Source organism: Colius striatus, chromosome 2, assembly GCF_028858725.1.
Source record: "Colius striatus isolate bColStr4 chromosome 2, bColStr4.1.hap1, whole genome shotgun sequence".
NCBI lineage: Eukaryota > Metazoa > Chordata > Aves > Coliiformes > Coliidae > Colius > Colius striatus.
In genome coordinates, this window is record NC_084760.1 from 11,346,026 (window position 1) to 11,371,991 (window position 25,966).

Genomic DNA, 25,966 nt, shown 5'->3' on the forward strand with positions numbered 1-25,966 from the left:
CAGCACTCTTTGTTTTCACTCTACAAAAAAGCTCATCAGCCCATTTTTTCTTTTATTTTTCTTTTTGTTAAGAACACAGATGTAAAGAATGCCACAACTAATCTATACCATTGACATACTGACTTCCAGATGTATCAATCAAGCATTTTTGTCGTGGATAAAAGATAAAATGTATGCCAAATACTTTTAAAAATTAAAATAGTTAAGTCATAGCCCTTCAGACCTTTACAACAAACACAGAAGTTGCAATTAATGCCAGTGGATACCTTATGATGAAACCAAGTCATAGTCCCACAGGGTTCACAGTCATGTTTTTCACCAAGAGAAATAGGTATTACTTAATACAACATACATTGTATTTATTCACCTGCTTAGCTGTGTATGATCTTTATTGAAAGAAGGTTCTGTCTGAAGCTCCAGTTCTGCTTTGCACTGTGTATATAATGTTCGAAACACTTCAATCAATACATCCTCTAGGATGGCAGGGCCTAGGGAGAAACACCAGCACTCACAGTCTTATGTGTTTTAGCACCGCTAGCAGCCCACATCTGAAACCCATCCAAATCATTAGTTAGCTTTGGCCACTGAAACAATAAAATTCCTTCTGTTCAGTTTCAATTTCTGAAGGTTTTCTTGAAATACACAGGCAGTTGTAATGCCTGGGAGCATAAAAAGCACAAGAGGCGTTGTTTCCCCATACAGTATGTGTTCAATGAAGGCTGGATTCAAACACACTACTTCAAAAGCTATGCAGTCACATCACTATAGCCCATGTTCAAGCCAACACACTCTTGTTGTGGGAATATTAGTTCAGCTTAGTAACACATAAATGAGACTACACAGATTCCTAATCAAAGGCAGCTTTCTACCAAACAGTTTCAAATACTCATTTGTAAGCTAGGTCATGCTGTTATTAGGTGGAAAATACACTCAAATATTTAAGTGTAAATACAAGGTAAAATGTTTTGAGCATCTTCCTTTTAATTTGAGGCAGGTTTTCTTGAATTCCTGATAGAGTCTGTAGGATACTTTTTGAAATAGTACCACCTTAAGATTTGAGGTAAATCCTGAGCTTGAAGAAAAAAAATGCAACTTATTTTGAAAGGGGTTCAAAGCCATCCAGCCTGAAATATCCTTTGCTTTTTCATGCTTTCTCCTAGGTCCTCCTGAGCTACCTTCAGTAACAGCACACTCAGTTAAAAGGGAATCCTATTTAGTTTCTTCCATTTCAGTTTGCTGAAGAATCCTCGTGGCTTTGCTTACTTCATGAAATCCTAATGAGCATATTGCCTCTGAAAATTTAAACTGTCCCCCAGAAATCACAAATCACCAAGAATATGACAAACTCTTGCCTGATGTTTTGTTCTTTGCAGTCTATCTTAACCACTTCCTTGCTAATTGTACTCTTTATTCCTGTGTTTTTACACTTTTATCATCCTGGCCCAAATCTTAGGATTGACTTAAAAATTATCTAGATATTTTCAGTCACCTCAAACTGTTACTCCAAAGAAAAAAGGACAGACATCCAACACTTAACCGTTGTAAACACTTTTGCCTAATCTGCTTTTGTCCCATAGTCCTCTGCATTTACCTGCTACAGAGAGTTATATGTTAATATCTCTCAACTAAGTTAGAAGAAAGAGCAGATTATTCCCAAAAGCAACAGTTTAAAGTTGAAACAGTGAAACTCACTATTGGATTAAAGAGATGGAAAAGATACAATCAACATTTCTTCCAACGTGCAGTTACTTTTCTCTATGAATTGAACTTATTATTTCCTGTCTTGAAAACAGGTGAAGCTGCATTCACTAAAAGGTTAACTCCAATGAGTACATTGCATTATTATCTTGGAAGAGCTAAGAAATCCAGCTAACCTGCCGGTACTAAGAATACAGCTTTTTCCATTTGACCAACAAGAGTGAAAAATTCTTGAAGTAAATCTGTTTAAAACACATTAAAGTCTAAAAGTAATACAAGTAATAGAAAAATTACCTAGTTCAGGCTTGTCCAGCAAACTGATAAGAATTCGAAAAGGCTTTAAGTCTTGCATTAATGTACTTTCTTCTCCATGCCCATTAACTTGCAATATTCCAACCATTGCCTACAAAGAGCAAAAGCATATCAGGAAAACAAAAATAGAAAACTGCTTTTGAAAGAAAGATGCGATAAAAGCTGCATAGAAAGGGTCAGTAGTGGAAATCACTATTTCATTCCACTTTCGTTCTCTCCATACTCAAGTATTATCTCAGTTTAACCTATGAGAATACTTCTGTGGAGAAGAACTTGATGACTTGTAAGGAAAGGCTGCGGGAAATGGGGCTATTTAGTCTAGAGAAGAAAAGACTGAGGGGGGAATCTCATTAATATTTACAAATATCTAAATGGTGGGTGTCAGGAGGTTGGGGCAGCACTTTTTTCTGTTGTATCTTGTAGTAGGTTTCTGGAAAATCTCAGGTTGTAATGCAAGAGGTGGAGGGTACAGAAGAGGTGGGCACAGGGTGGAGGGAGAGGAGGTGCTGGTGTTAGCAGATAAAAGCACATGGTGTAAACAAGGGGTTGGAATAAAGTATCATCCATGTGTGTGTGGTGATCTTTGTCCCCTCAGCAGGGTGGGCTGAGAGATCCCTGTAGGCGGCCTGGTGGAGTTGCCAGTAGGGGCAACAGTATCTAGCAATAGGATAAGGGGTAATGGAAAGAAGCTGGAACACAAAAAGTTCCATTTAAACATAAGAAAAAAATATTTCACTGTTGATGTGAGTAAGCCCTGGCACAGGCTGCCCAGGGAAGGTGCGGAGGCTTCTTCCTTGCAAGTCTTCAAGATCCACCTGGACACGTTCCTATGTAACCTGCAGAGGGGTTGGACTAGATGATCTCTAAAGGTCCCTTCCAACCCCTACCATTCTGTGATTCTATTATATACTTAAAGCCAAATCAAAATATTATATACAGAAACTGTGTAAAACTCAAAATTTCATAAGAATAAAAGGAAAATATATTAAAAGCAATGAGGAGAATGTTTGAGAAGGTAAGCCATGTAGAGATTAAGGGCTTAAATACTAAACTGTCCATCTAGGCTACATACACGTAGGCTACACCTACATGGCAGAAAACTTTCTTGACTAAGTTGAATAGGTACAATAACAACTTCAAAACAAATGGGAAAACTCAGTTTCTGTACTGAAGCAGTTCAGGCAATAAGCTGTAGAATTTAAAAACGCCCAACAAAACTATCACAGATTTTGCTTAATTTTATCTATGTGGGTCAAAACTGGTTTGTTTCTTTTACAGCTTCTAAAAAAAGACAAAGAAGACAGATGGGAAAGAAGAGAGGCAGGAAAAACAGGTTCAACCTTGCTATCTGCTATAGACTAAGTATTATCAGCCAGTACACTGAAAGAAAGATCTCTACCTCAATATCCCTTTAGAAGGTCAGAATTTTAAGCACATTGTATCAATGAACAAGATGTGGGTGAACTGGATAAAAGAACAGACAAAGAGACTGCTAGGGAAGAAGGCAGAAAGCAGCAATGCCTTTGAAGTCTTTCAAAAGTCAGTAAATGGTTTTAGAAGACATATACAACTTGTATTATGTAGAGCAAGCCACTGATTTTAATGTCTGAAAAAAGTTATAAAGCACTTTTAAAAATGGCCACTCTCCATTCTACTGTAGCAGTAGTGCCTGCTACCCCAAAACAAACCCAAATCCCCCCAAAGGACTGTATCAACTCTACATTGTTGTCTTTTCAGACAGAAAAACTTCAATGACACTGATAAGGTAAAGAGATTGACAGATTTAAAAGGAAGGCCACAATCTGTTAACAAATGCCTAAATGTTGCTAGAAGTTCACTGTGTTTTCTATTGAACATGAAAAAAAAGAAACTATAGAAACTATCTCATTCAGGCCTTTGCTATACATGCTGTGTGACAATTTCTGAATCATTTGCCATGAGAGGCAGAAGGGTGACAAGAGAAGGCTAAGAGAGTGCCAATGCTGTCCTTGCTGCACAGGAATTCTGAGGTTTCTTCCTCAATAGCACAACAGCAGATGTCATTACCCTCAGAGTAAGTGCTAGCTCTGTGCTGGATATCAGCTTTAAGTTGTGATGAGTGAAATATTTTTGTGTTAAATATTCTTGTTAAATATCCTTGTGTCAGTTAATATTAGAATGTCCCTCTCATTCCCACATAGAGTACTGCAATTCTGACTGAATATCAGAAAAATCCTGACCTCATCAGTTTGCATTAATTATACAATGTCTTCTTGATTTCAAGATCAGACTCAATAGCACCTTGAAAGACATCTGTATACTTTAATTACCATAAGTGAAAGTGCAGAGTTGTTGAGGCCAGGTGATCTCAGCAAACAGCATGACAAATAGTATGACTGCCAATTTGCTCAACTACTCCTGGCTGCCAGCAGACAGCAGATGTTCCCCTTGCCTAGAGGGGAGGAAGACCTTTCTTCCTCAGACCTCAGTATTATCTGATTAAAATTCCCAAGACACAGAGAAGCTTCTGTATCTACAGAAGTAGAAGAGATTTCTCCAATTCCACTTCTATAAAAGAACATGCCCCAGTGTGCTGGGCAGGTAATAAATTATCTTCCATATATGCAACATTTATTGTGGAAGAGAAGAGAAATCTAATATTTGTCCTGATCATACTGTTATTCTAAAGAAATGCATTATCCTTTGTCTTCATCTTTCCACTAAGAAGGTTTTAGAAGAGTAAGACACTATTGCACAAAAATACAGAAATTACATGGTCATATTGAAATGACAAGTCAAAAGAGAAAGATACAGCAACTTTGATCAGCATTTGTTTATGATTCTATGAAGATCTGTGCCACAGTTAAACACTGTATAGCTACCTGGACTAACATCTCCTTAGAGAAGGTGTTGAAATAGTAAGTGGCATGCTCCTCGGGATTGCTGTGCCTTGTACTTCTGGGTCCTATAAGGGCACCATTGTTATCAAAACCTTCAAGCAAACAAAAGACAAGACAGATCAGTATTTGTCTCTTATGGAATATTTTGCCAATTTCTTCCAACCAGAAAATAAACACACTAGCAATAATAACTTACCAAGATGAAGTCCAAGTAATGTTGGCAAGAGAAAGATGATTTTACAGAGTTTAATACAGGAAACTAAGTGATACTTCCATGCAAGTAATTTGAACACAAATCATAAACTTTAGTTTTATGCAACATTAACCAAATTATTTCTCGTACAAAAGAAAAAAAAATGTTCACAAAGACTATATGAACCACATAGCCCTAGAGCATCTTCAAAAGAACCCATCCCATGAAAATATTTCTACATTAACATTACTATGAGAGAACAAAATCCAGTATTTTAAATGTCAAGAGATGGTCAGCAAAACATGCTGACATGACTAAGGCACTAGAATACAATTCACATTACACAAAATCAATTTTGTTATTCAAAACTACATGAAGGAAACAGACCTTTGTTTTGTAAGTTGGTTCCCTTTAATTTTTTTTTTCCTACCAAAAAAGCCATAGGCTTAAGAAGAAAAAAAAAAAATTAAAAACCTCAAGAAGTCAGCCAGGATATTACTTTTTTCCACAGAAACATTTTTCAGTTTTTATCCTGAAGTGACAAAAAAAGAAGGAAAGCCTGAGGAGATGCACATCTATCATGGGTTTGTGTGGAGCTGCTTTTTGCTTGGTAACAGGGGGAGGGAGCTGCAGTGCTGGTCCCAGTAAGCAGCTCTCTAAACATTCCCCGGCTCCGAGGTTGACCCACCTCCCACTCAGCTGGGCCCATCTGGTGCCTCTGTCATTATTAATTAAGAAGGGAAATGGTACAAGATGGAGGCGATCGTGTGGACCCCACAGTCAGAGAAGGAAAAAGGAAGGAGGAGCACCAGACCAGAGACCCCTCTGCAATCCGTGGTGAGAACGCAGCTGTAGCCCTGCAACCCATGGAGGGCAATGGCAGGACTGAGAGCCACCAGCAGGTCTGGGTGAGTGCACCCAGATGGGCAGAGACTGTGTGAGGAGGTGGCCATGGCGCAGGCTGTGCTGGAGAGCCTGTGGGCCCCAGAGGTACACACAGGAGGGGAGAGGAGCTGTAGCCCTCAGGATGAAGGCCTTTCAGTGCAGGGCTGCCTGGCCTGTGAAGGACCCTGTGCTGGAGCAGGGAGTCCCAGCCAGGAGCCACTTGCCCTGAGGAGAGACAAATGGACAAAAAAACTGACTGAAACCCCCATTCCTTGCACCCTTGAGCTGTTCAGGGGGCGAGGAAGAGGTAAAGAACCCATGATCAGGGTGAAGGTGGGAGAAGGTGGTCTTAAAAGGACTCGTTGTGCTCTTAATCATTGTACCGTTCTAGTGTTTTGTTTGTTATGTTTTGAGGGTTTTATGGTTTTGGTTGGTGGTGGATTAAATTAATTTCTGTTTTCTTCCCCAAATTGAGTAGTCTTGTCTGTTTTGCCCAGGACCATAAGAGGCAACCGAGCCCACTCTGTCCTTAATGCATTACAAAGGCCCTTGGTATGTATGGATTATTGTGGTCCTTTTTTTCCTAGATGAACCTAAACCAAGACAACATTCTTCAGCAGCAACTTAAAACAACCATTGTCAATAATGGCTACACTAACTTGGATGTAAAAGTAATGCGATTTCTATGGCTCCCCAGCTCAAGAGGGGCAGAGAACCTCTGGAGAGAGTCCAGCACAGGGCCACCAAGATGATCAGGGGAATGGAACATCTTCCTTATGAGGACAGGCTGCGGAAACTCGGGCTGTTTAGTCTGGAGGAGACTGAGGGGGAATCTTATTAATATTTACAAATATCTAAAGGGTGGGTGTCAGGAGGTTGGGACATCCCTTTTTTCTATAGTAGCTATCAACAGAACAAGGGGTAATGAGATGAAGCTGGAACAAAAAGTTCCATTTAAACATAAAAACCTATTTTACTGTTCAGGTGAGGGAGCCCTGGCACAGGCTGCCCAGGGAGGTTGTGGAGTCTTCTGCCTTGGAGGTCTTCAAGACCACCTGTTCCTATGTGGCTTGATCTAGGTGGACCTACTTCTGCAGGGGGGTCGGACTAGATGATCTCTAAAGGTCCCTTCCAACCCCTACCATTCTTTGATTCTATGACATTTTTAGGGAGACAGAAGTTGCTTTCAGTATCTTATTTGCACAGGCTTAGTGCACAAGCTTTATCCTTGAATGTGGCCCATAGTTGCTGCTGTAGGAAAATGGACCAATCATTTATATAAACAGGAAAGAGTTCCAGCATGTCAATTTGTATCATAAGAAAGACATAAAAGATGAAGTATTTTATTTTTACAAGAACCTTTCTCTGCAATATGACAAAATACTGCTAATGAACGTAAGATCCTTGCTGTATTTTTAGTGAGCAATGAAATGAATCACAAACATACCTAGAAGCCACGCGTAAAGCCTTCGGTTGAGTGACATATCCCTGCGCAGGACTACATGAAGTGCTGCTGACAAAATCCTGATCATATCTGGCCGTGTTGCCTGAAGAAGTTAGAGACACGATTAAATTTAACTCTGAAAACTAACACTTTTTCAATGTTAGCAGCTCAATGTACACCAGAACAGTTACATGTTCTGACACTTCCGAATTCAGAATAGTACATGAAAACATAGTCTTGCTCTTAGGAAACTAAAATATGATTACTATTTGGAACAGATATTTTGTAACAGTATGCACCCTTTGTGAACAGCAAGAATACTTGATTAACAGAGCGTTTTTGTTACAAGACATTTCATTTTGTTTCTTAGGCAAAAGCATTAAAAGGCAATTTAACTAAAATTCAGTTAAAAAAAATCACTGAATAATTTTAAATACCTTTTAACCTTTTATTACTTCCAATGTTTGTGTAAGTCTTAATATTTTTAAAAAAACCTGTCTTGATTCTAGTATCTAATCAAAGACACTCCAAGTATTCCTATAGTAATTGGTAAATGTGAATGAACTGAAAACACAGTGCTTTTTACAGGAAAGTTTAAGTCTTCCATAATTTCTAACAAAGCGAGAATCAATCTTGTCTAAGTTTTCCTCCAGAAGTCAAATAAATCATGGATCATTTAAAAACAGAAAATTACTAACAATAAATGCAGGCTCCCAAAAATTACCTAGAATCACTTATGATAAGGGGATTAACCTTTGCTGCTTTTGAACACTGAGAACTAGAAACTTGCACCTGAACAGGTAATTTGTTTTCTCATCAAATTATAACAAATTTAAAGCTTTTGCATAGACTGAACATCATAATTTATACTGTTTACATATACAGAAGTTAAATTTCAAAGGTAACACATCAAATTAAAAAGCAAAAGGGCAGAAATCATGACATGACAAAAGCCAAATCTATCAGAGAAACTCTTACATAAGATTCCTGTTAAAGCTTGAAGAAAATCACTAACAAAAACAATACATTTAGGAGTTTGACAATTCCTCTTTCTTCTGTTAATGACCCACCTGGCTCATGTGGAAAGGAAAACAAAAAAGGATAAGGTCCAATGTGCTTCTCTGTACTAAAACACTGGTATCTTGCACTGATGTGCTTACTGCTTCCACCTGAAGTAATGGCAGACATCCCCAAAATAGTTATTGACATTTTGAATAATGAAACAAGATAAAACAGGAAAATAAAAAGTTTCACCACTGAGGAAATATGTAATCAACATAGATTCTTTGAACTATAAAAACATTAAACTTTTGCTTTTTTATATTACCAATTAATATCTCAAGTTTCAAAGACAAAATAATCTAAAAGCTATAGCACCACCCAACCACTTTTAACTGAAATGTACTATGAATGTAGTTTTATACAAAACCTAAGCAGTTTTGAAACGTTAACTCAGCTTTGTCACACTTTTATCATGCTCAAAAACATGTTTAACTGGAGCTATAATAAATAAATGTGCATTTCTATCTCTTCAAAGGCTATGTTCAAAGATAGAGAAGACACCTAAACCCTATAGAGGTATATTATTCTACAGATAAGTAACACCAACATCTTAATTCTTCCAACAAAACATTACCATTAATTCAATGTCACTGCCAATTATGTAGAGTTGATCCTCCATTGAAAGCTTCCTGTTCAGATGGGAGAGGACATAGGTGATGCCAGGCAAGCGAACTGCAGGGCTTGTGAGGAGGCTGCCCCAGAGAGCGCTGTAGAACGCTGACTGATCCACAGCTGAGGCAACCTTCTCCAACAGGGTATTCGTTCTGCAGTAAAATCAAGGGCTGAATTAGGGCATGTATCACAGCCCTTGCCTCGTCCCCAGTTTTAATAAAAGTAAAAAGGAATTATTATAGGAAGGTCAAAACTTGCTTTTGAGAGGCTAGAAGAAGTCCCAATTATACACGGAAAATTGTAATGCAGCCTGAACAAAGGGATCCAACTAGCAAGCCTATGGGCCAACCTAGCTTGCAAAATGCTTCTGCCTACCCACAGCTTCTCCTTGTGTATTCCTTACGCTCAAAGAGCCAAATAACTTCCTCATCTGCTATATAAAGCGAAGAGTAGCTACAGACAAAGGTTTTGAAGAGACAGCAGGAAAGCACAGTTACTGAAGAATCAAGTAAATAGCTTTTGTTCTCTTATTCCTTGCCTTAAGTACTGCTGATAACAGGCAACAAAAATATCGCAATTTTTTGAGCACAAGAAATTCCTTCCAATCCTCATTTCTCCTCACTCTTGTGGCAGAACCTCTATACCCTATGGCAGGCCCCAGAAAGCAATCTGAGTTCTTCTTCCCTGTTTTAGTGATACCAACTACACTGCATGTATCTATGCAGGAAGAGAAAAAGACAATATTAAATTGCTCGTCACGTACAAGTAGCGAAAATTCTAGCTTCTGAAGTCGGAATTATCAAGAATATGTAAGTATGTGAATAATTCCAAGAACTCAAAGCCTTAGAGTTTAACTTCACTCTTTAATATGGTAAGATTTTACCACAGCACGCCAGACACTACAGCCAAAATAACTCAGCTGGGGCTCAGGGCTGGCTGGATAAGATGAGCTATTATATCCCAGGACATTCTGCTAGAAATAGAGTAATAACTTATAAAGATAGGTGGATTATTGCTGTCTCTTACATAGGTGGTTTAATGACCATTTAGATACCATAACATGTAAATCTTAATGATGGACATTTTGTGTGTTATCTTAAATTCAGTCCAGGTATGTATTTTAGGCCAGGAATAATATGGCAGTATTACCTTGGAAAAAAACCCATGGAAAAGAAACAGCAGCATGTTCCTAACATGTTACGTATCTCAATCAATAACAGGAATCACAGAATCATTTAGATTGGAAAAAAACTCTTAAGATCATCAAGTCTAACTGTTAATGCAACAATACTGAATCTATCATTAAACCAACATCCCTCAGTGCCACATTTACTTATCTTTTAAACACCTCCAGGGATGGTGACTTAACCACTCCACCTTTACAGCCTGTTTCACTGCTTAACAATCCTTTTGGGGAAGAAATTTTTCCAAATATCCAATCTAAACCTCCCCTGGCACAACCTGAGGCTATTTGCTCTTGTCCTATTGCTTGTTACTTGCAAAAAGAGACCAATATATAACACAAAGCGTACTTAATGTAAATTCTCTTTCAACTAACAATAGGGACAACTAACATCTACTTTATCATAATTGATGTTAAGAATCTTCTGCTATACTATTCCATTATAATCAATATAAACTGGATGAAACTGATGTCAGGAGGTTGGGACATCCCTTTTTTCTGTTGTATCCAGTGACAGGACAAGTGGTAATGGAAAGAAGCTGGAATACAAAAAGTTCCATTTAAGCACAAGGGAAAACTATGTCACTGTTGATGTGAGGGAGCCCTGGCACAGGCTGCCCAGGGAGAATGTGGAGGCTCCTTCTCCGGAGGTTTTCAAAACCCACTTGGGCATGTTCCTGTGTGACCTGATCTAGGTGAATTTGTTTCTTCAGAGGGTTGGGCTAGATGATCTCTAAAGGTCCTTTCCAACCCCAACCATTCTGTGATTCTATGAAACGAAACACCTTGTATCTTTAACAATAAAATCCACATAGAAGTATTTAATGAAGAGTTCCAGAAAAAAACTCCAACAAAAATCAAGCACATCACCTTATGAACATATCTGTCCTTACCTTTCATAATATTCTGACCCCTCCTCTAACCCAGGCAGAATGCCAGTTAACAATCCCTGCAGTCCTGGTTTCAGTGTTTTCCCCAAAGGGAGGTAATAAATCTCATACAGACTCAATAATGTTGGCTTGACTGACATAGCTGCATTGGCAAGGAGTGGAAATAGTCCAGAACTGTGAAGAAGAAAATTTATATTATTTTAAGGAAGGTTCTTATGTGAGACAATTTCATTTATATCTTAAGACTGTTACAAGTCTGTCCACAATAGTTAAAAGTATCCTGTTTTTACCTTAGAGTTTTGCACAGTAACCACACAATATCAGTGCATTCCGGACTGACAGGTTAGTATGTCAAGATTAATATTATAAGCTTTACTAGTATTGTGACAGTAAGCACTAAAGACCCAGAATGACTGTATCTTTTGTCAATAAAACAAATATGATAAACCAGAAGCATCTCTGCAAGGCAGAATGTTAATTTTGCCCACGTTGAACTGCAACACAATGGGAAATACATTTAAAAATTAAAATGGTTTTGCACTTAAATAAAAACAAAAAGGATGAGAATATTTGAGGAAGTTCATAGAAATAATTTTCTGTAAAAAATGAAAAATAATGATATTTTACTTCAAAAAGTAACCCAAAGATAAAATTTAAGACATGTACACTTTTAAGTAGAAACATAATATTTATTTACTTCAGAAGTTCAGTCTGAAAACAGACTGTCAAACTAAAAATAAACCCCACTGTTTGTGATGTAGCTTTTAAAGAACTGGATACATTGGAAGTATGTTCATGACAATTATGAATGTAATTAGCTAAAGAAAAGTTAACTACATACTAAAAACATTTTTCTGATTGCTACTAAATTGTGACAAACAGTACAAACAATCAAAGGTGTGTGAACACAATGGCAATTTTCAAAAAAAATCACCAAAGACTCATCTCAGGAGACCCCTGACACATGAACAAAATGAAAGAACAGTAAAAAAAGGTAAGTTTGAGACACAGACCTTAAAATATAGATCTACAAATCTACTATTATTAAAAAAAATATTATGTGGATATAATGTTATCCATGTTACAAGAAAAAAAAAGATTCCAAAACTTTCTAAAGTACAAAAGTGTTTGTAAAGCTTATTTTTGCCTTTATCTATCTGGAACCAATGTTTTGCCTTTGTCAATTGGTTTCTTTCTTCTCCAGAAAATGTCTTTTTGTTCAATAACCAGCACACTACCCTACAGTCTTTCTTTGTAAGGCTACTACTCATCCTTCAGGATCTGATGTTCAGTCACTGTCATGCTGTCACAAAAAATACTGGAATCTTTGATAATGCCTTAATGTGAAAGCCGATCTTCTCCTAAGCCTCAGTAACAATGGTTTTCAGTTACATTACACAAGGTAGCATTTTCCACTATCCTAGAACTTATTTTTAACAAGATACTGTAGCTACTGAATCACTGCACAAGCCGAAACCAAAAACTATGAGTTCATAGTACCTTTAAAAACGCATGAAAACACAGAACTGCCCTCTCCCCCTTGACCAAATATAATTATACATGAACAGATTGACAATGCAAGACAGAATAGCTGATGTTTAGGCATATAGTTTATTTCCAATGAACATCTGTGCTTCCTGAACAAAATTCTATTTTATTCCACCACTTCTCCAACTGACGAAAGTTATTCTCCAAGGATACTTAAAGATTAAGAACCACCACATGTGACTGTGTGTATATACATAGACACACATCCCTCTATGCTTTATATGATAAATAGCTTCATATCTTGTCTGCCTCATCCAACCAAAAACCTACTGGAAGCTTAGGAATCAGTATATTTTCACCATGCTTACTTTTCAAAGTTATCTTTCATTAGCATCATTTCTACAGACTGTCAGTGAGATAAAAAATTGTACTTGACACCCAAGCTAACAAAATAGACAATCTTTCTGTTCTTCTGATTTGATTGCTTGGAAGAGAAAGTTTCTTTCAGTAAAGTATACTCAAAGTCTTTTCCAATGCTACTTAAATTACAATAGCAAAATATAATGTGAATGCACCGAAATAAGCGTGAAAACTTCAGTTACTGTACGTGCATGTACAAAACTTGTACAAACACATACATATAAGTTTCAGGTTTTCTAGCACTAAAGTTGTTTCCTAACATATATTTAGCTGATCTGTTTATCTTCTGATACACAATATTTGGAAGAAGAGTGGTACAAGCACTAGTAACAAGAAAGAAACACACTGATTGATTCTTGTTATATAACAAAGTCATATTAATATCAAATGCAGGAAATCAGAACATCTTAACTATGCATTTGGAATGGAGTTTTTTAAACTAACATACCTGTAGAGGAAAAGATCTTTGGCCAGACGCTTAGGTCCAATGATTTTGAAAATGATCTCGTATGTCTCAAGTGCCTTGCGATGAACCCCTCCCGGCAAAGCCGGATGCAGGCATTGTGCCAAGCGCTTGCCTATCGTCAGCTTTTTCGGTACTACCTGGTACTTTGCGTTGTTCTGTAGCACCTGGTGAATCAGCACATGAAGGGACAAAAAAAGAAAAGCACAAAACAAATTGGACATCAGATGCAGTTTATAAAGGAGTTCCTGAACATGGTCAGTACGTCTCAAATGCCTGGGTTACAACACAAGAAAAAAAGAGACGCTTTTAAGATGTATCATGGAGTTTTAACTTTGCAGTGCCTTTTACTTGTAAATTTGCTATAGATGGAACCTGTCAAGGTGTTTAAAACTTCGCTTGCAATGGGCTCCTTCCTTGAAGCTTGTCCATTTAATTTCACTGGACAAAAATTGCTGTCACTGTTAAGATTCAATTGCCAGTAGCATAAACAGGGCTACAAAATTGTGGTGAGTCAGAGATAACTTTAAGAAACCAACATAATCTGAGATCAAGGTAGAAAACTTTTCCACTGACTGAAACTATATAATCACTTCAGGACTGGAATACAGATTTGCATTTACATCTTTAGATATATCTTTTTTCCAGTACTTTGCCTTCTCCTGGTATCCATGTGCAGCAAGAGCTGTTACAATAAATAAAGGAAATAGAAGTATATACAAAGAAATTACATCAATGGCATTGCCAACTGTACTGTCATTCTTGAATTTCCAAAGTTTAAAAGGGTAGAATGCAAATGCTTCAGATCTGTAATTTTATATGCCAAATTCTGCAAAGCTTCACACTGATAAAATGTGTCTAAAGAGAACTCTATGACTCTGACTGGAGATCTCTAGAAACACTTAAGACTGGTTAGAACAAGGTTTTTATGGCTTTAAAGACTATTAATTCGTAAACTACTATTAAAGATCACGATGATATTACAGATTCAACTATTAACTGTTAAAATTAGTCAGAATGATAACATTCTTTGGACAATTAGTGACTTGAGCCCCATTTTATAACTCATGCTTCAAAAATTATAACTGATATTTATACTGGCTCTATTTTTGACACTATTTCAATAACACTGAATGATATTACAAGCAAATGTTAGTAATAAAAAAAAGTTGCATTTCATTCCATTAGAAATGTAAATAACTTTTCCCTTTACTTACAGTTGAACTTTGTGTAATTCTAAGTCTTAGAAAGGCATTTGTTTGATTTGTTTGCTCCTTGCACACACCCAACGTTTGGCTCAGACTGCTAAAATATTTGCAAGAGTATTAGACTGCTAGAACCTTGCACTTCTGTATTTTCACACCAATACCCTTTGTCTGTTCTTGAATCTTTTCCAAGAGCACCTCCCAGACCTACCTTGTTTAGCTTTCCAAGTGCAGATATTAAATCTGCCCATTCACTGGAATATTCAAAGTTTTTCAGTGCTTTGTCAACAGCTGCTACATAGTTTCTGTACTTGGAATCAGTCAGTAGCTCCACCTCCTCTGTGTTCATCCTCCCACAGTGTCCCCACTAGACACTAGCTTGCAATTCATGTACAGACATTACCTGTTGAAAATAAAAAACAAACAAAAACCTGAAAGCATTGTTTACAGAGATATAAAATTACTTTGCATCAAGAGGACTATATCTTCTTCAAAGGCATTGCAAAATATCATTCTGAAACATTTACAGCAAATCCTAAACAAAAGCGAACCTATTGAATACAAATATTTAACACATGTCCAAAAGAGTATATTTGTAATCAAATTCTGTTTAAAAAATCACAACAAAAAATAAACCACAAAAACATTTGTTTTTCCTTCTCTGTGTCCATTGCAAGAAGAACCCACCTTGCCCCAAATGAGACCTTCTGAAAACAGAAAGAAGACACCAATCTTTCTGAATCACTTCCAGGCAGAAGACAAGAATGAAGGACAGATACAAGTCACACACTATTCAAGAGCACTTTCATGCACCAACACTTCCTTTTACAAGACCTAGTATTCTAATTCAATGATGCAACTTTACTTTGTTTTTATATTATCATCATCCACACACAACAAAAGCATATGTTTACTACTGTTCTGTAATCAGAGGCTTTTGCAATTTGCTCTATATATTTGCGTCACATGGGAGTCTACACCACGTAATTAAGATATTTTAGTTCCAAGAAACATCACCTCATACTTTTACAATTCATACATACCCTATTTTATGAAATTCAATCATTAATAAAAAGAAATGTGTTTTTAAAGCTACCGTGACCCCAAACTATTACAACTCATAAAGGGAAATCCTATTATAGCATGTCCGTTGAAAGAGGCAGTTCTTCTATCCTTTTTAATTGGGATGTTTTGAGAATTCTCTGTGATAACTCAGCTTCAGAAGAAACTTTGCACTCAATAGATGCTGCTCTCTTCTGTCTCAATTAAATGAAAATGGGAAGAAAACTGTATGCAGAAGCGTGGTAGAAGCATGGTAGACCAAAAAACACCCTAAACAAACCATGGAATAGGTATAGAGAAGTTGTATTCATCAGATTGTCTATCATGTATGATAAATAGACATGCTGAAAACAGCTTCAGTGAACCCTTACAAAATTACTAGAGAACGTCTTGTTGGCCCCTATTCCCAGTGAGCAGCAATATGATAAATTAACAGGATAGTTTGAAATGAAAAATGCCTATGAAATAACAGAGCAGATGAATTAATAGACATAAAAGGCGACATTCTGATTTCTGGTGGTTCTACAGTCAACAGAGAAAATAAACCACTTATCTTTAAATACTGCCCAGGAAGAAGTTTTAAGTGCTTATAGACCAATCAGAAGAGACTTCATAACTCAACTTGTATTACTTCACGTAATAAACACACTACTTTGATACATCTTGTGCAAGATGCATCAAAAAACATGCACATTTTTCTGTCTTTTATCATATATGATCAATTTAGAGTGTTTCATAAGGATATAAAAATCTTTGATTTCTACTATATCCATTTCTCCCTTCAAATAGTGTTCTCATAGAAGAACACTTAAATTGGCTATGAAGTTGCTACTTACCGTCAACCATTCTCATAAGGAGTTACCACTGATTGACCAACATAAAAAACCCCTAGGGCTGGCTAATCAGTATTTTCAGCTATCTGGAGACCAACTCCTTGCCATGTTCTTGAAACAACCTTGTAACCTACAAACTATGTCACAATTACTGCTGTTTTACCTTCTCAGCACTCCAAAAGTTAAAATTAAGAAAGTTGTACTCTGACATCTGCTAATGAAGATTGCAGTAAATCAGGCTCGAAATTTCATTACTGTGATCTCATCAAGTTTATCACAAAGTGCCTTGGCAGATTTTTGCTCCCTTCTTTTGTTTCCTTTCATTAGCAGTTGCTTCTGAAGATGAAGTGATAAGAACCCAGCTTTAATCCTCTACTTTTTATTATTTTTTTCAGTGATAGGACATTAAAAAAAAAAAAGTGTTGCTTAAGTCAGAGACAGTACAGTACTGCTCTGGGTCACACAGAGGGATCTTCAAGAACCCTCTCATCTCTAACCTTCCACAAGTGGGCAAGGGTAAGATGCCAGACAAGTCTCTCTTCTGCTGTCATCACATTTATCTCTTCTTCCACAGAACAATCATAATTTTGCATTAGTCATTTCTTCCTCCTTATTACTACCTTTATCATATTGTTTATCACCTGGTTTCTCAGCATTGTAAGGAAAGTTGCAAATAAGAAGAAAAACAAGAAAAGGATGGATAAAAGAAAAAGAGCTGGGATTGAACAAGTGAATAAAAAGGCCAAGAATTACAAACCTTTTGCACTCTTGATTCTGATCATAAACTAATAAAGACAGATTGTGTCCAAGGCAGAACAGAAATGCAAGCCATTACTTAAAACACATATTCTGGATGCCAATGATAGATTTCACAATATCCCACTGGTATAAAGCCAGTGGATCTCACTTTTTATTTTTAAAAAACTATTTCATGAGATTTCATTTTATAAGAACCATCTTTCTTTGGATTATGTCCAGAAAAAGATCAAGTTTGCTTTGAAAAAGCTGTAGAATGCCAACAGATTTCTCAAAGAGACAGCTGCACAACTGCCAACATCTAATCTCCAAAAGTAAAATAAAGTATTAACATTAAAAAAGAAGAAAGGGCCAATATAAAAAAGCAGGACAATTCTCATTTTTCCAGGCACAAAGGATGGAGAAAAAACTTGACATAGTGAATAATGCAGAGTGAAAAAAGCATGAGCATCCCTTTTTTTAATCCGACTAAAGCATAAATGCAGTCGCTTATGGCTGACTGAAAATGGGGCTCTGTCTTCCTTAAGCGCTTGAAAAACCTGAAAGCTGAGATACGGGATTAGCAAATATTAAACAAAACCAGTAGGAATACAGAGTTAAACAGGAAGCTTTTTTCAGACTTACTAAATGATTAGAATATTCTCCTCCTTTTAAAAATAAAATCCAATATTGAATAACCTATATCTTTAGACAATTCTCTTAGACCAGCCGACACGACTCAACTTACTCTGGTGATGGAATTGGTATTTCCATTTATCCATATGTTATAGATTTTATCATTGTGAAGTTTTGTATAGACAAGAAAAAACAGACTCTGTTTTCTTACTACATGGCTATGGTATCATTTTTCTTTCCTAAAATAAAGTTTTAGTTAGAGAATATAGGGAGAGAAAGAATTTCTTGCATATTTTTCCCCACAATGGAGAGTTTCTATTTTAAACAATGTATCTTCCAAATCATATCAGTAGCCCTAATGAGCTAGGGATGCAGAAAAGATACAAGGTAAATATCATGTATTATTTTTATAAACCTAGCATTATTTTTCTTCTAAGACAACTGAAACTACAGGCATGTCCAATTATATTTGCTCTTATACAAAAAAAATATTTGTCCTACAAGGTTTACTTTTTGTTTACCCTGAAGATATTCAACACTACAGTATTCAATATTTTCTTGTTTCTATCAGGTATTCTTACCAATATTTTTCTGTTCTCTATAATAAAACCACAGATTTAACATTTAATTTTAGGTATTTCAATGCAATGTTAAAGCAACGTCTATCTAAGTGTCACACTCTTATTCTTTCATGGTTTACTGCTTTGAAAAATGAGATAAATAATAAAATTTGATCAAACAAATTCATTGAAAAATAGCAGCTTATGCCACACCTTTAAACAGCCCAAAGGATAAACCATTTATCATGTCATCAGCAATCCCCCTTTAGCATGAGGGCCAACTTTCATTGAAACATTCTTTATTTCTCTTTTTAAACAAAAGTACAAAGAGCATCATCCTTTGCTCTTTTTTAGTTTTTTCCCCCTTTTGTCATATGTAACAAGATGAGATAAGCTGCTCAAATTGAATGTTTAGCTGCTCTCCTGAGTCTGGACAAAGGTAATCATTGACCTGTTTGATGACCACACTTCTTTTTAATAGATGACAGAAAGCAAACAGGGGTGTCTAAGCAGAAGGTTTATTATCAATGAGGAAGAAACCTAAGTACTATATAGAATCATAGAATGGTAGGGGTTGGAAGGGACCTCTAGAGATCATTTAGTCCAACCCCCCTGCAGAAGCAGGGTCACTTAAATCAGGTCGCATAGGAACATGTCCAGGTGGGTCTTGAAGATCTCCAAGGAAGGAGCCTCCACAACCCCTCTGGGCAGCCTGTGCCAGGGCTCCCTCACCCTCACAGGGAAATAGTTTTTTCTTATATTTAAGTGGAACTTTTTGTGTTCCAGCTTCATCCCATTACCCCTTGTCCTGTTGCTAGCTACTATAGAAAAAAGGGATGTCCCAACCTCCTGACACTCACTCTGTAGATATTTATAAATGTTAATAAGATCACCCCTCAGTCTCCTCTCCTCCAGACTAAACAGCCCCAGTTCCTGAAGCCTTTCCTCATATGAAAGATGTTCCATTCCCCTGATCATCTTGGTGGCCCTGCGCTGGACTCTCTCCAGCACTTCCCTGTCCCTCTTGAGCTGAGGAGCCCAGAACTGGACATAGGACTCCAGATGAGGCCTCACCAGGGCAGAATAGAGAGGAAGAACCTCCCTTGACCTGCTGGCCACACTCTTCTTGATGCAGCCCAGGATGCCATTGGCCTTCTTAGCCATGAGGGCACATTGCTAGCTCATATTGAGCTTATTATCAATCAGGACTCCCAGGTAATAATATATACTTTCAAACTATTTCATAAAACCAAATTAAAATCACAAATGATTGCACAAATAGGTCTTGACATTTACTACCTTCCACTTCACCTTCTCAGGAGGTTAAAAACAGACACTGCATAGAATTGGATGTACCTGGATGCCTGTAGAGTTTTCAACTATGACAAGGAAAGCAGTTATATAGGGTATGGGTCTCCTGCCAGGGGTTGTGTATACTGTGTACAGCCTTCAAATCCCTTCATCAATTGGGTGGTATTATTTTTCCTCCAAGTCATTTAAAGATGATATTGCTAGAGCTGTGTTTTCCACAACAAATTCTTATCCTTCACAACTCATTTGCCTAAGAGCTTTCTGTCTCATATCAACACAAACTATCAAACTGTTTAAGATGCTTTAAATAGTTTTCACTGAAGCTACGGAAACTTGACTGAGAACAGCAGCTTTAACACTTATTCAATAAAAACAGCTTTCATCTATATTCTGTCTCAATTTCATCACAAGGCTATAAGACTTCACAGAATCTCAAGAGCTGGAAGAGACCTCGAAAGACCATTAAGTCCAGCCCCTCTTCTCCAGTGTCTGTTGTACCCCAAAGCTCCACTTAAGATTGATTTGTTACTGTTACACTCTTACGTTTTTCAAGCCTCACAAAATTACTTTATTTGTCTGCTTCACACCAACCTGCAACACTGAACTGGCCACTTTCTGGCACTGGCCAAGCGACTGATCACTGTGGAGCACTAATCTGTGTACCTGACACCTCTTCAAGTTTCAAGATTTCTCCCAAATACTGTAACAACGTGAGCTCACAAACTCACTCCCCTTCTGTTCCTCAGAGTTTCAACTTTGCAATGTTTCAAAGCTTTTCTAAAATTGTTTACTGTTGCAAGAGTCACTATGGGATGTACAGTGAAATTGCTAACAGATCATTAAAAAGCAGAGGAGAAAAATCTCAAATTTCACAGTACTGAGCTACTGCTTTTTAAGCTGTGTAGAGTTGCCCACATGCCAAGCTGGTAACTGCAGAAACACATTTTTATTTAAATAGACTTAATACAAACACAGATTTGAATATATGAAAAACAAAAGCCTTGTCATTTAGTAATTTATTATGCTTTGCTTCCTCTCAGAAGCATTTAAAAGCATGAATAGCAAAATAAATACTGCAAATCCCAGGCTAGACTCTTAAGTTAAAAATAAAAAGCTGGGAATACATATATTCTTCTATCACAGAAATATTTTCTAGTTACAGCTAATTATTCTATTTCTAAATTTACTTTCTACAAGAGTCCTCTTATTTTAGAATTTTTCAAAGAGGCATCTCCAACGTCTTCTGAAGAATAAGAACCATTTGAACCTGTTATTTTGAACACACTGCTATTCAGTAATGAAAGATGCAACCTCCCCATATTACCCAAATACAAAAAAACCCCAAACCAGACTGTATAATTAACTGTAATTAGCCATGAACTCATTAGTATCCTTCAACAGTACATAGCACTTTATAAGATTAATATTGCAATTAATACCGTCCCTGTGCCCTTTTCTACCCAGTCAATATTCACAACTGGAAATAGCTTATTACATTTTTCTACAGAAAAAAAACCCAATATTCCCTTAGGTGTTCAAATTCCTTTCCATAACAAAATTAAATTAAATCAGTATAACAATCTGTGCATTATCTAAACTGGCAACTTCTAAATCAACATTAGACATCTTCCTGACAGTGACTGTTATTCAAATAAGAATTAAATGAAATAAAATCTATGGCTTGTATTAGGGGTTAGGTATCCAACTGGATGCACTCTCTCCTGGCTTTAGTATCTACCGAGTATTTTTATCATACAACCATGGAATGGCAGGGGTTGGACCTTTAGAGATCATCTAGTCCAACTCCCCCAGCAAAGCAGGTCCACCTAGATCAGGTCACACAGGAACACGTCCAGGGAGGTTTTGAAGACCTCCAGAGAAGGAGTCTCCACACCTTCCCTGGGCAGCCTGTGCCAGGGCTCCCTCACCTCAACAGTAAAACAATTTTTCCTTAAATGGAAAAGTTGTCCTTAAAATTTTAAATGGAACTTTTTGTGTTACAGCTTCATCCCATTACCCCTTGTCTTGTTACCAGATACAACAGAAAAAATTGATCTCAACCTCCTGACACCCACCATTTATATACTTGGAAATATTAATGAGACACACCCCCCCCCCTCCAGTCTCCTCCAGACTAAACAGCCCCAGTTCCCGCAGCCTTTCCTCATAAGGAAGATGTTCCTTATCTTATTACTCATTACTACACAACAATAAAATAGTCAGCAAAAAGAAACTAAGTACATTTTTTCTTCTTTAGCATATACAGGAAGTCAGAGAAGAACGATGACTGGAATAGAACTGTGTGTCTGCCACTGAGTATGGTCTGATAGAAATACATAAAGTATGTAAAATGTCCCTTCTGCTGTCCCTGTTTCATGGTTTTCTGAAGTCACAATCAGACACAAGTTCATAAAAAGGACAAGTAACAAGTTTAAAAATTCATAAGGAATGTTCAACAAGTAATCAACTTCTCTATCCATTGTGTAAGAAAATAAATGTATAATTATGAACAATCCCTAAGTGAATGTATTTGCTTTAGTATGTAATTTTCAGAAGTATCAAATGTTTGCCTATCTATTTATCAGAGGGGAGAAGAAAGGGACCAAAGACTTCTTTTTTTTTTACCAATGGCAGTGCAAAATCTCTCCCAATTGCCTCTCCAAAACAGAGTTCAGGGTGACATTTTAATCCCTCTACTCCCTTATATTCTATTACAGCTATTATCGCTATTCAATATATAATAGGTGAACTACAAAACAATTTGATACACTAGACTGAAATTTTTCTTTTGAGTCCAGATATACCAACAAAAAGCTACTGACTCCTTTTCTTCTAGCCCTCGTACATTATGCCTGCATATTACTCAGGACTGTCCTAATGTTTGTGGCAAAGTATGAGGGGAAAAAAATAGCCCTCCTCTCTACAAGGAACTCCAAGCACTGCTCCTGTAACAAAGCAATAAAAGGTTTCCTCTGCTAAAATAGCCTTTGACTTAATGATAAATAATTATTTAAACCACATCTAACAGTTAAAAAATCATTTTAAAAAATAAAAATAAAGCAAACTAAATACATCCTAGCCAATGAAAGCATTATAGTGGCATACAACAGGTGCCCAAGTGACAATGTGATACTCTGTTTAACAGGTATCTTTTCTACAGTTAAGTCCTCTTGCACTGCATGACTGCTGGAACCTTACTTATACTCAATTTTCTACTTTTAAGAGATCATACTCTTCTGCACATCAAACAAAACTTTCATTCAGATTTCACAGATCTGAACTTATATTGCTCAGTAAACGAAAGTTGACGATTTGCATCTTTTTTGTTATAACCCAGGTCAGCCATTAACTGAAAATATTTTCTTCTTAAAATAACATTTTCCCATGCTTTTTTCCTTTCTAGCAACAAATGATTCATGAGTTGTATACTATATTATAACTCAATCACCATGCATTTTACATCTAAAAATCAACAAAACTCCAGATATCCATGCTTCTTATTTTAGATTACACAAAATGTCTAACAAGTCTTACTAAAAAACAGATGGCAATTTAAGTCTGAATAACACAACATAGAGAAAAATGAGAAATGCTTCCTTGAATTTGTGGTTATCCTTTAACACTGATGTACATTTTTTGTCCCCTTCTTCCCACTGTTGACCACTGTATTTGAACAGTCAGTATTTCAACCTAGATCTAGCACTGCTCACTATTTCCTTATTATGCAACTAGACATTTGAAGGAAAAAAAAACACACAAAAAAATCACCTAGAATTTAACCTGCACTCTTGACAAGTTTGCAGAGGCTTTCCTCCTTAAACTTCATTTAATCTCAGCCCAGTTAGTTATTTTCTTTACACCAAATTTAAATTGTAGCAGCAATGCATCTGTCAGAAACATAAACAATCTTTGTAAAGGCATTTTAAAAAGATAATTTTCACATCAGTCTCCAGATTGACATCCCAAAGATCTCAAATGCAGAATATAACATCTAAGATGTTTCTATTATTTTTTTAAAATATATGAAATGTAACCTCTTGGAGTCAATCACTTCGACCATGCCAAGCCAAAAAGAAACACAAAATTCTTACCTCAGAAATTCAGTGTAACACAGTATACAGTGTATCACCTGCACTTCCCTAGATAAAAACAAGCCCTTGCCATGCTGAAAAAGGTTAGCTTGCACCCTGGGTTTGGAAGAGCCGTTTTCAGGCATCCACAATAAAACCTGCAACACTGTGGAATTAGAAGTTTCCCCACCTTCATGAAAAGATCTCATCCTTGGTGAGGCCACACCTCTATTACTGTGTCCAGTTTTGGGCTCATCTCTACAAGGACACTGAAGTGCTGGAGAGGATCCAGAGGGGAGTTGCCAAGCTAGGAATGGATTTGGAGCACATCTGTGAGGAAAGGCTGAGGGATCTGGGGTTGTTTAGGATGGAGAAAAGAAGGCTCAGGGGAGACCTTCTCGCTCTCTACAACTACCTGAAAGGAAGATGAAGTGAGACAGGGGTCAGTCTGTTCCCAAGTAACAAGAAATAGCACAAGAGCAAATGGCCTCAAGCTGCACCAGGGGACATTCAGGCTGGACAGAACGAGGACCTTGCAAGGGTTGTCAGGCATTGGAAGGGGCTGCCCAGGGAGATGCTGGAGTCACTGTCCCTGGAGAAGTTTAAGAGATGGGTGGATGTTGTATTTAGGGAAATGGTCTAGTGGTTGATAGGGCTGGGACAAAGGCTGGACTTGATGATCTTGAAGGTCTCTTCCAGCTGAAAGAATTCTATGATTCTATGTTTGGATTACTCTAAACATAATATGGAAGTTATTTATCTGACATAGCTAAATCCACAGCAAACACTCAATTTTAGTGGGTTGGAAAAATCACTAGCAAAGAGAAAATGAGCATGTTCTGGTTTAAGTACAACTGCAGCCTCCCCGTGGCTCCCGTACCACCTGTCAGCACAGTGAGGTTTGAGATCATGCTGTCTGCCACTGGAATCACTCTGCTCTCACAGACACCCACTAGGCTTTGGGGCTACTATCCTCTCTGTTGAGCAACAACTGATTTAAGTACACCATTTCAAAAAGTTACCTTGTCTCCAGGTGTCACAGCACAGTAACAAAGGCTCTTAAAGTATACTGCAATTTATTTTTACTTCTAGATGTTTCAGCCTCATGACTTCAAATGCTCACCATACCCTCTCCAAAAAGAACTGTGTTTTAACTAGCTAACTCTCCTCTTCCCATCTTCTCCAAGCATTTACTTATCTTGAGGTATTCTTTTACTTTCTTGCTTATTTTTCACTCTCAGCAAGTTAGTAAATCCAATTAATAGAGTAATACAGTTAAAATACAGAAACAAACAAGAATAAAAAGCCACAGCAAAGGTAACAGTGAAAAACAAAACAGTATGACCACATTTAAACCTAGATATTTACTACAGTCTTTTAAAGGAGAGTTTACCAACTTCTCTATAGTTTACCAACTGAAGTTTACCAACTTTTCAGCTTGGTAGATAGATGTAGGACTTGTATATGAGTTTTACTGTCTGACATTATGCTTGCAGCACTCTACTACGAGAAAAGCCTTGCTCCCAGAGTAATGCTGTACCTTCACATTGTGCCGTCTCTTTAAATATTCCAACACATGGTTTGACATGGAATCTATCAACTTCATAAAACAAAGTAGAAACAAATAGTAGCTTGATGAGTTATCCATTTATTCGTAGTTCACAATAACTTTAAAATTGAAGATTTAGAAGGACCTTTTATTCATCCTAATAATATGTAGCTTCGGGCAAGTGTAGCATTCTGTCTCCAAACCCCAATATTTCTTTTCACAAAGCCATGCCAGAAGCTCTCATACTCTTATCACTGCCTTAGACAGGTAGCCTCTTAATACAAAGCATTTGGGTAAGTCTTTGTCCAACCTCCTTTCTTATTATGCCTTGAGGTTCTAAGATATTACAAAATCATTTATTTCACATGTCAACTAATTCCTATAATTTTATCCAGATTTTAATTCTGAAATAGTGTTACTTGCCATATGATCATCTAGATGGTGGTTATGTTGTATAATGCATATAATTTCACAAA

The 25,966-nt window shown here is 37.0% G+C and overlaps 1 protein-coding gene across 5 annotated transcripts in view; it reads right to left on the minus strand.

The window, feature by feature from the left end:
- DOP1A (DOP1 leucine zipper like protein A) overlaps window positions 1-25,966 on the minus strand; it is a 66,181-nt gene that overhangs the window by 37,488 nt on the left and 2,727 nt on the right. For all 5 annotated transcript variants that reach the window (XM_061989467.1, XM_061989464.1, XM_061989465.1 and 2 more), the window contains exons 2-10: window positions 14,946-15,137; window positions 13,515-13,696; window positions 11,162-11,332; window positions 9,048-9,237; window positions 8,482-8,580; window positions 7,415-7,514; window positions 4,872-4,981; window positions 1,993-2,101; window positions 368-488 (exon numbers count right to left, since the gene is read on the minus strand). In XM_061989467.1, coding sequence (XP_061845451.1) covers window positions 368-488; window positions 1,993-2,101; window positions 4,872-4,981; window positions 7,415-7,514; window positions 8,482-8,580; window positions 9,048-9,237; window positions 11,162-11,332; window positions 13,515-13,696; window positions 14,946-15,083 — 1,220 coding nt within the window. In that variant the 5' untranslated portion in view covers window positions 15,084-15,137. The remainder of the gene's footprint in view (window positions 1-367; window positions 489-1,992; window positions 2,102-4,871; window positions 4,982-7,414; window positions 7,515-8,481; window positions 8,581-9,047; window positions 9,238-11,161; window positions 11,333-13,514; window positions 13,697-14,945; window positions 15,138-25,966) is intronic.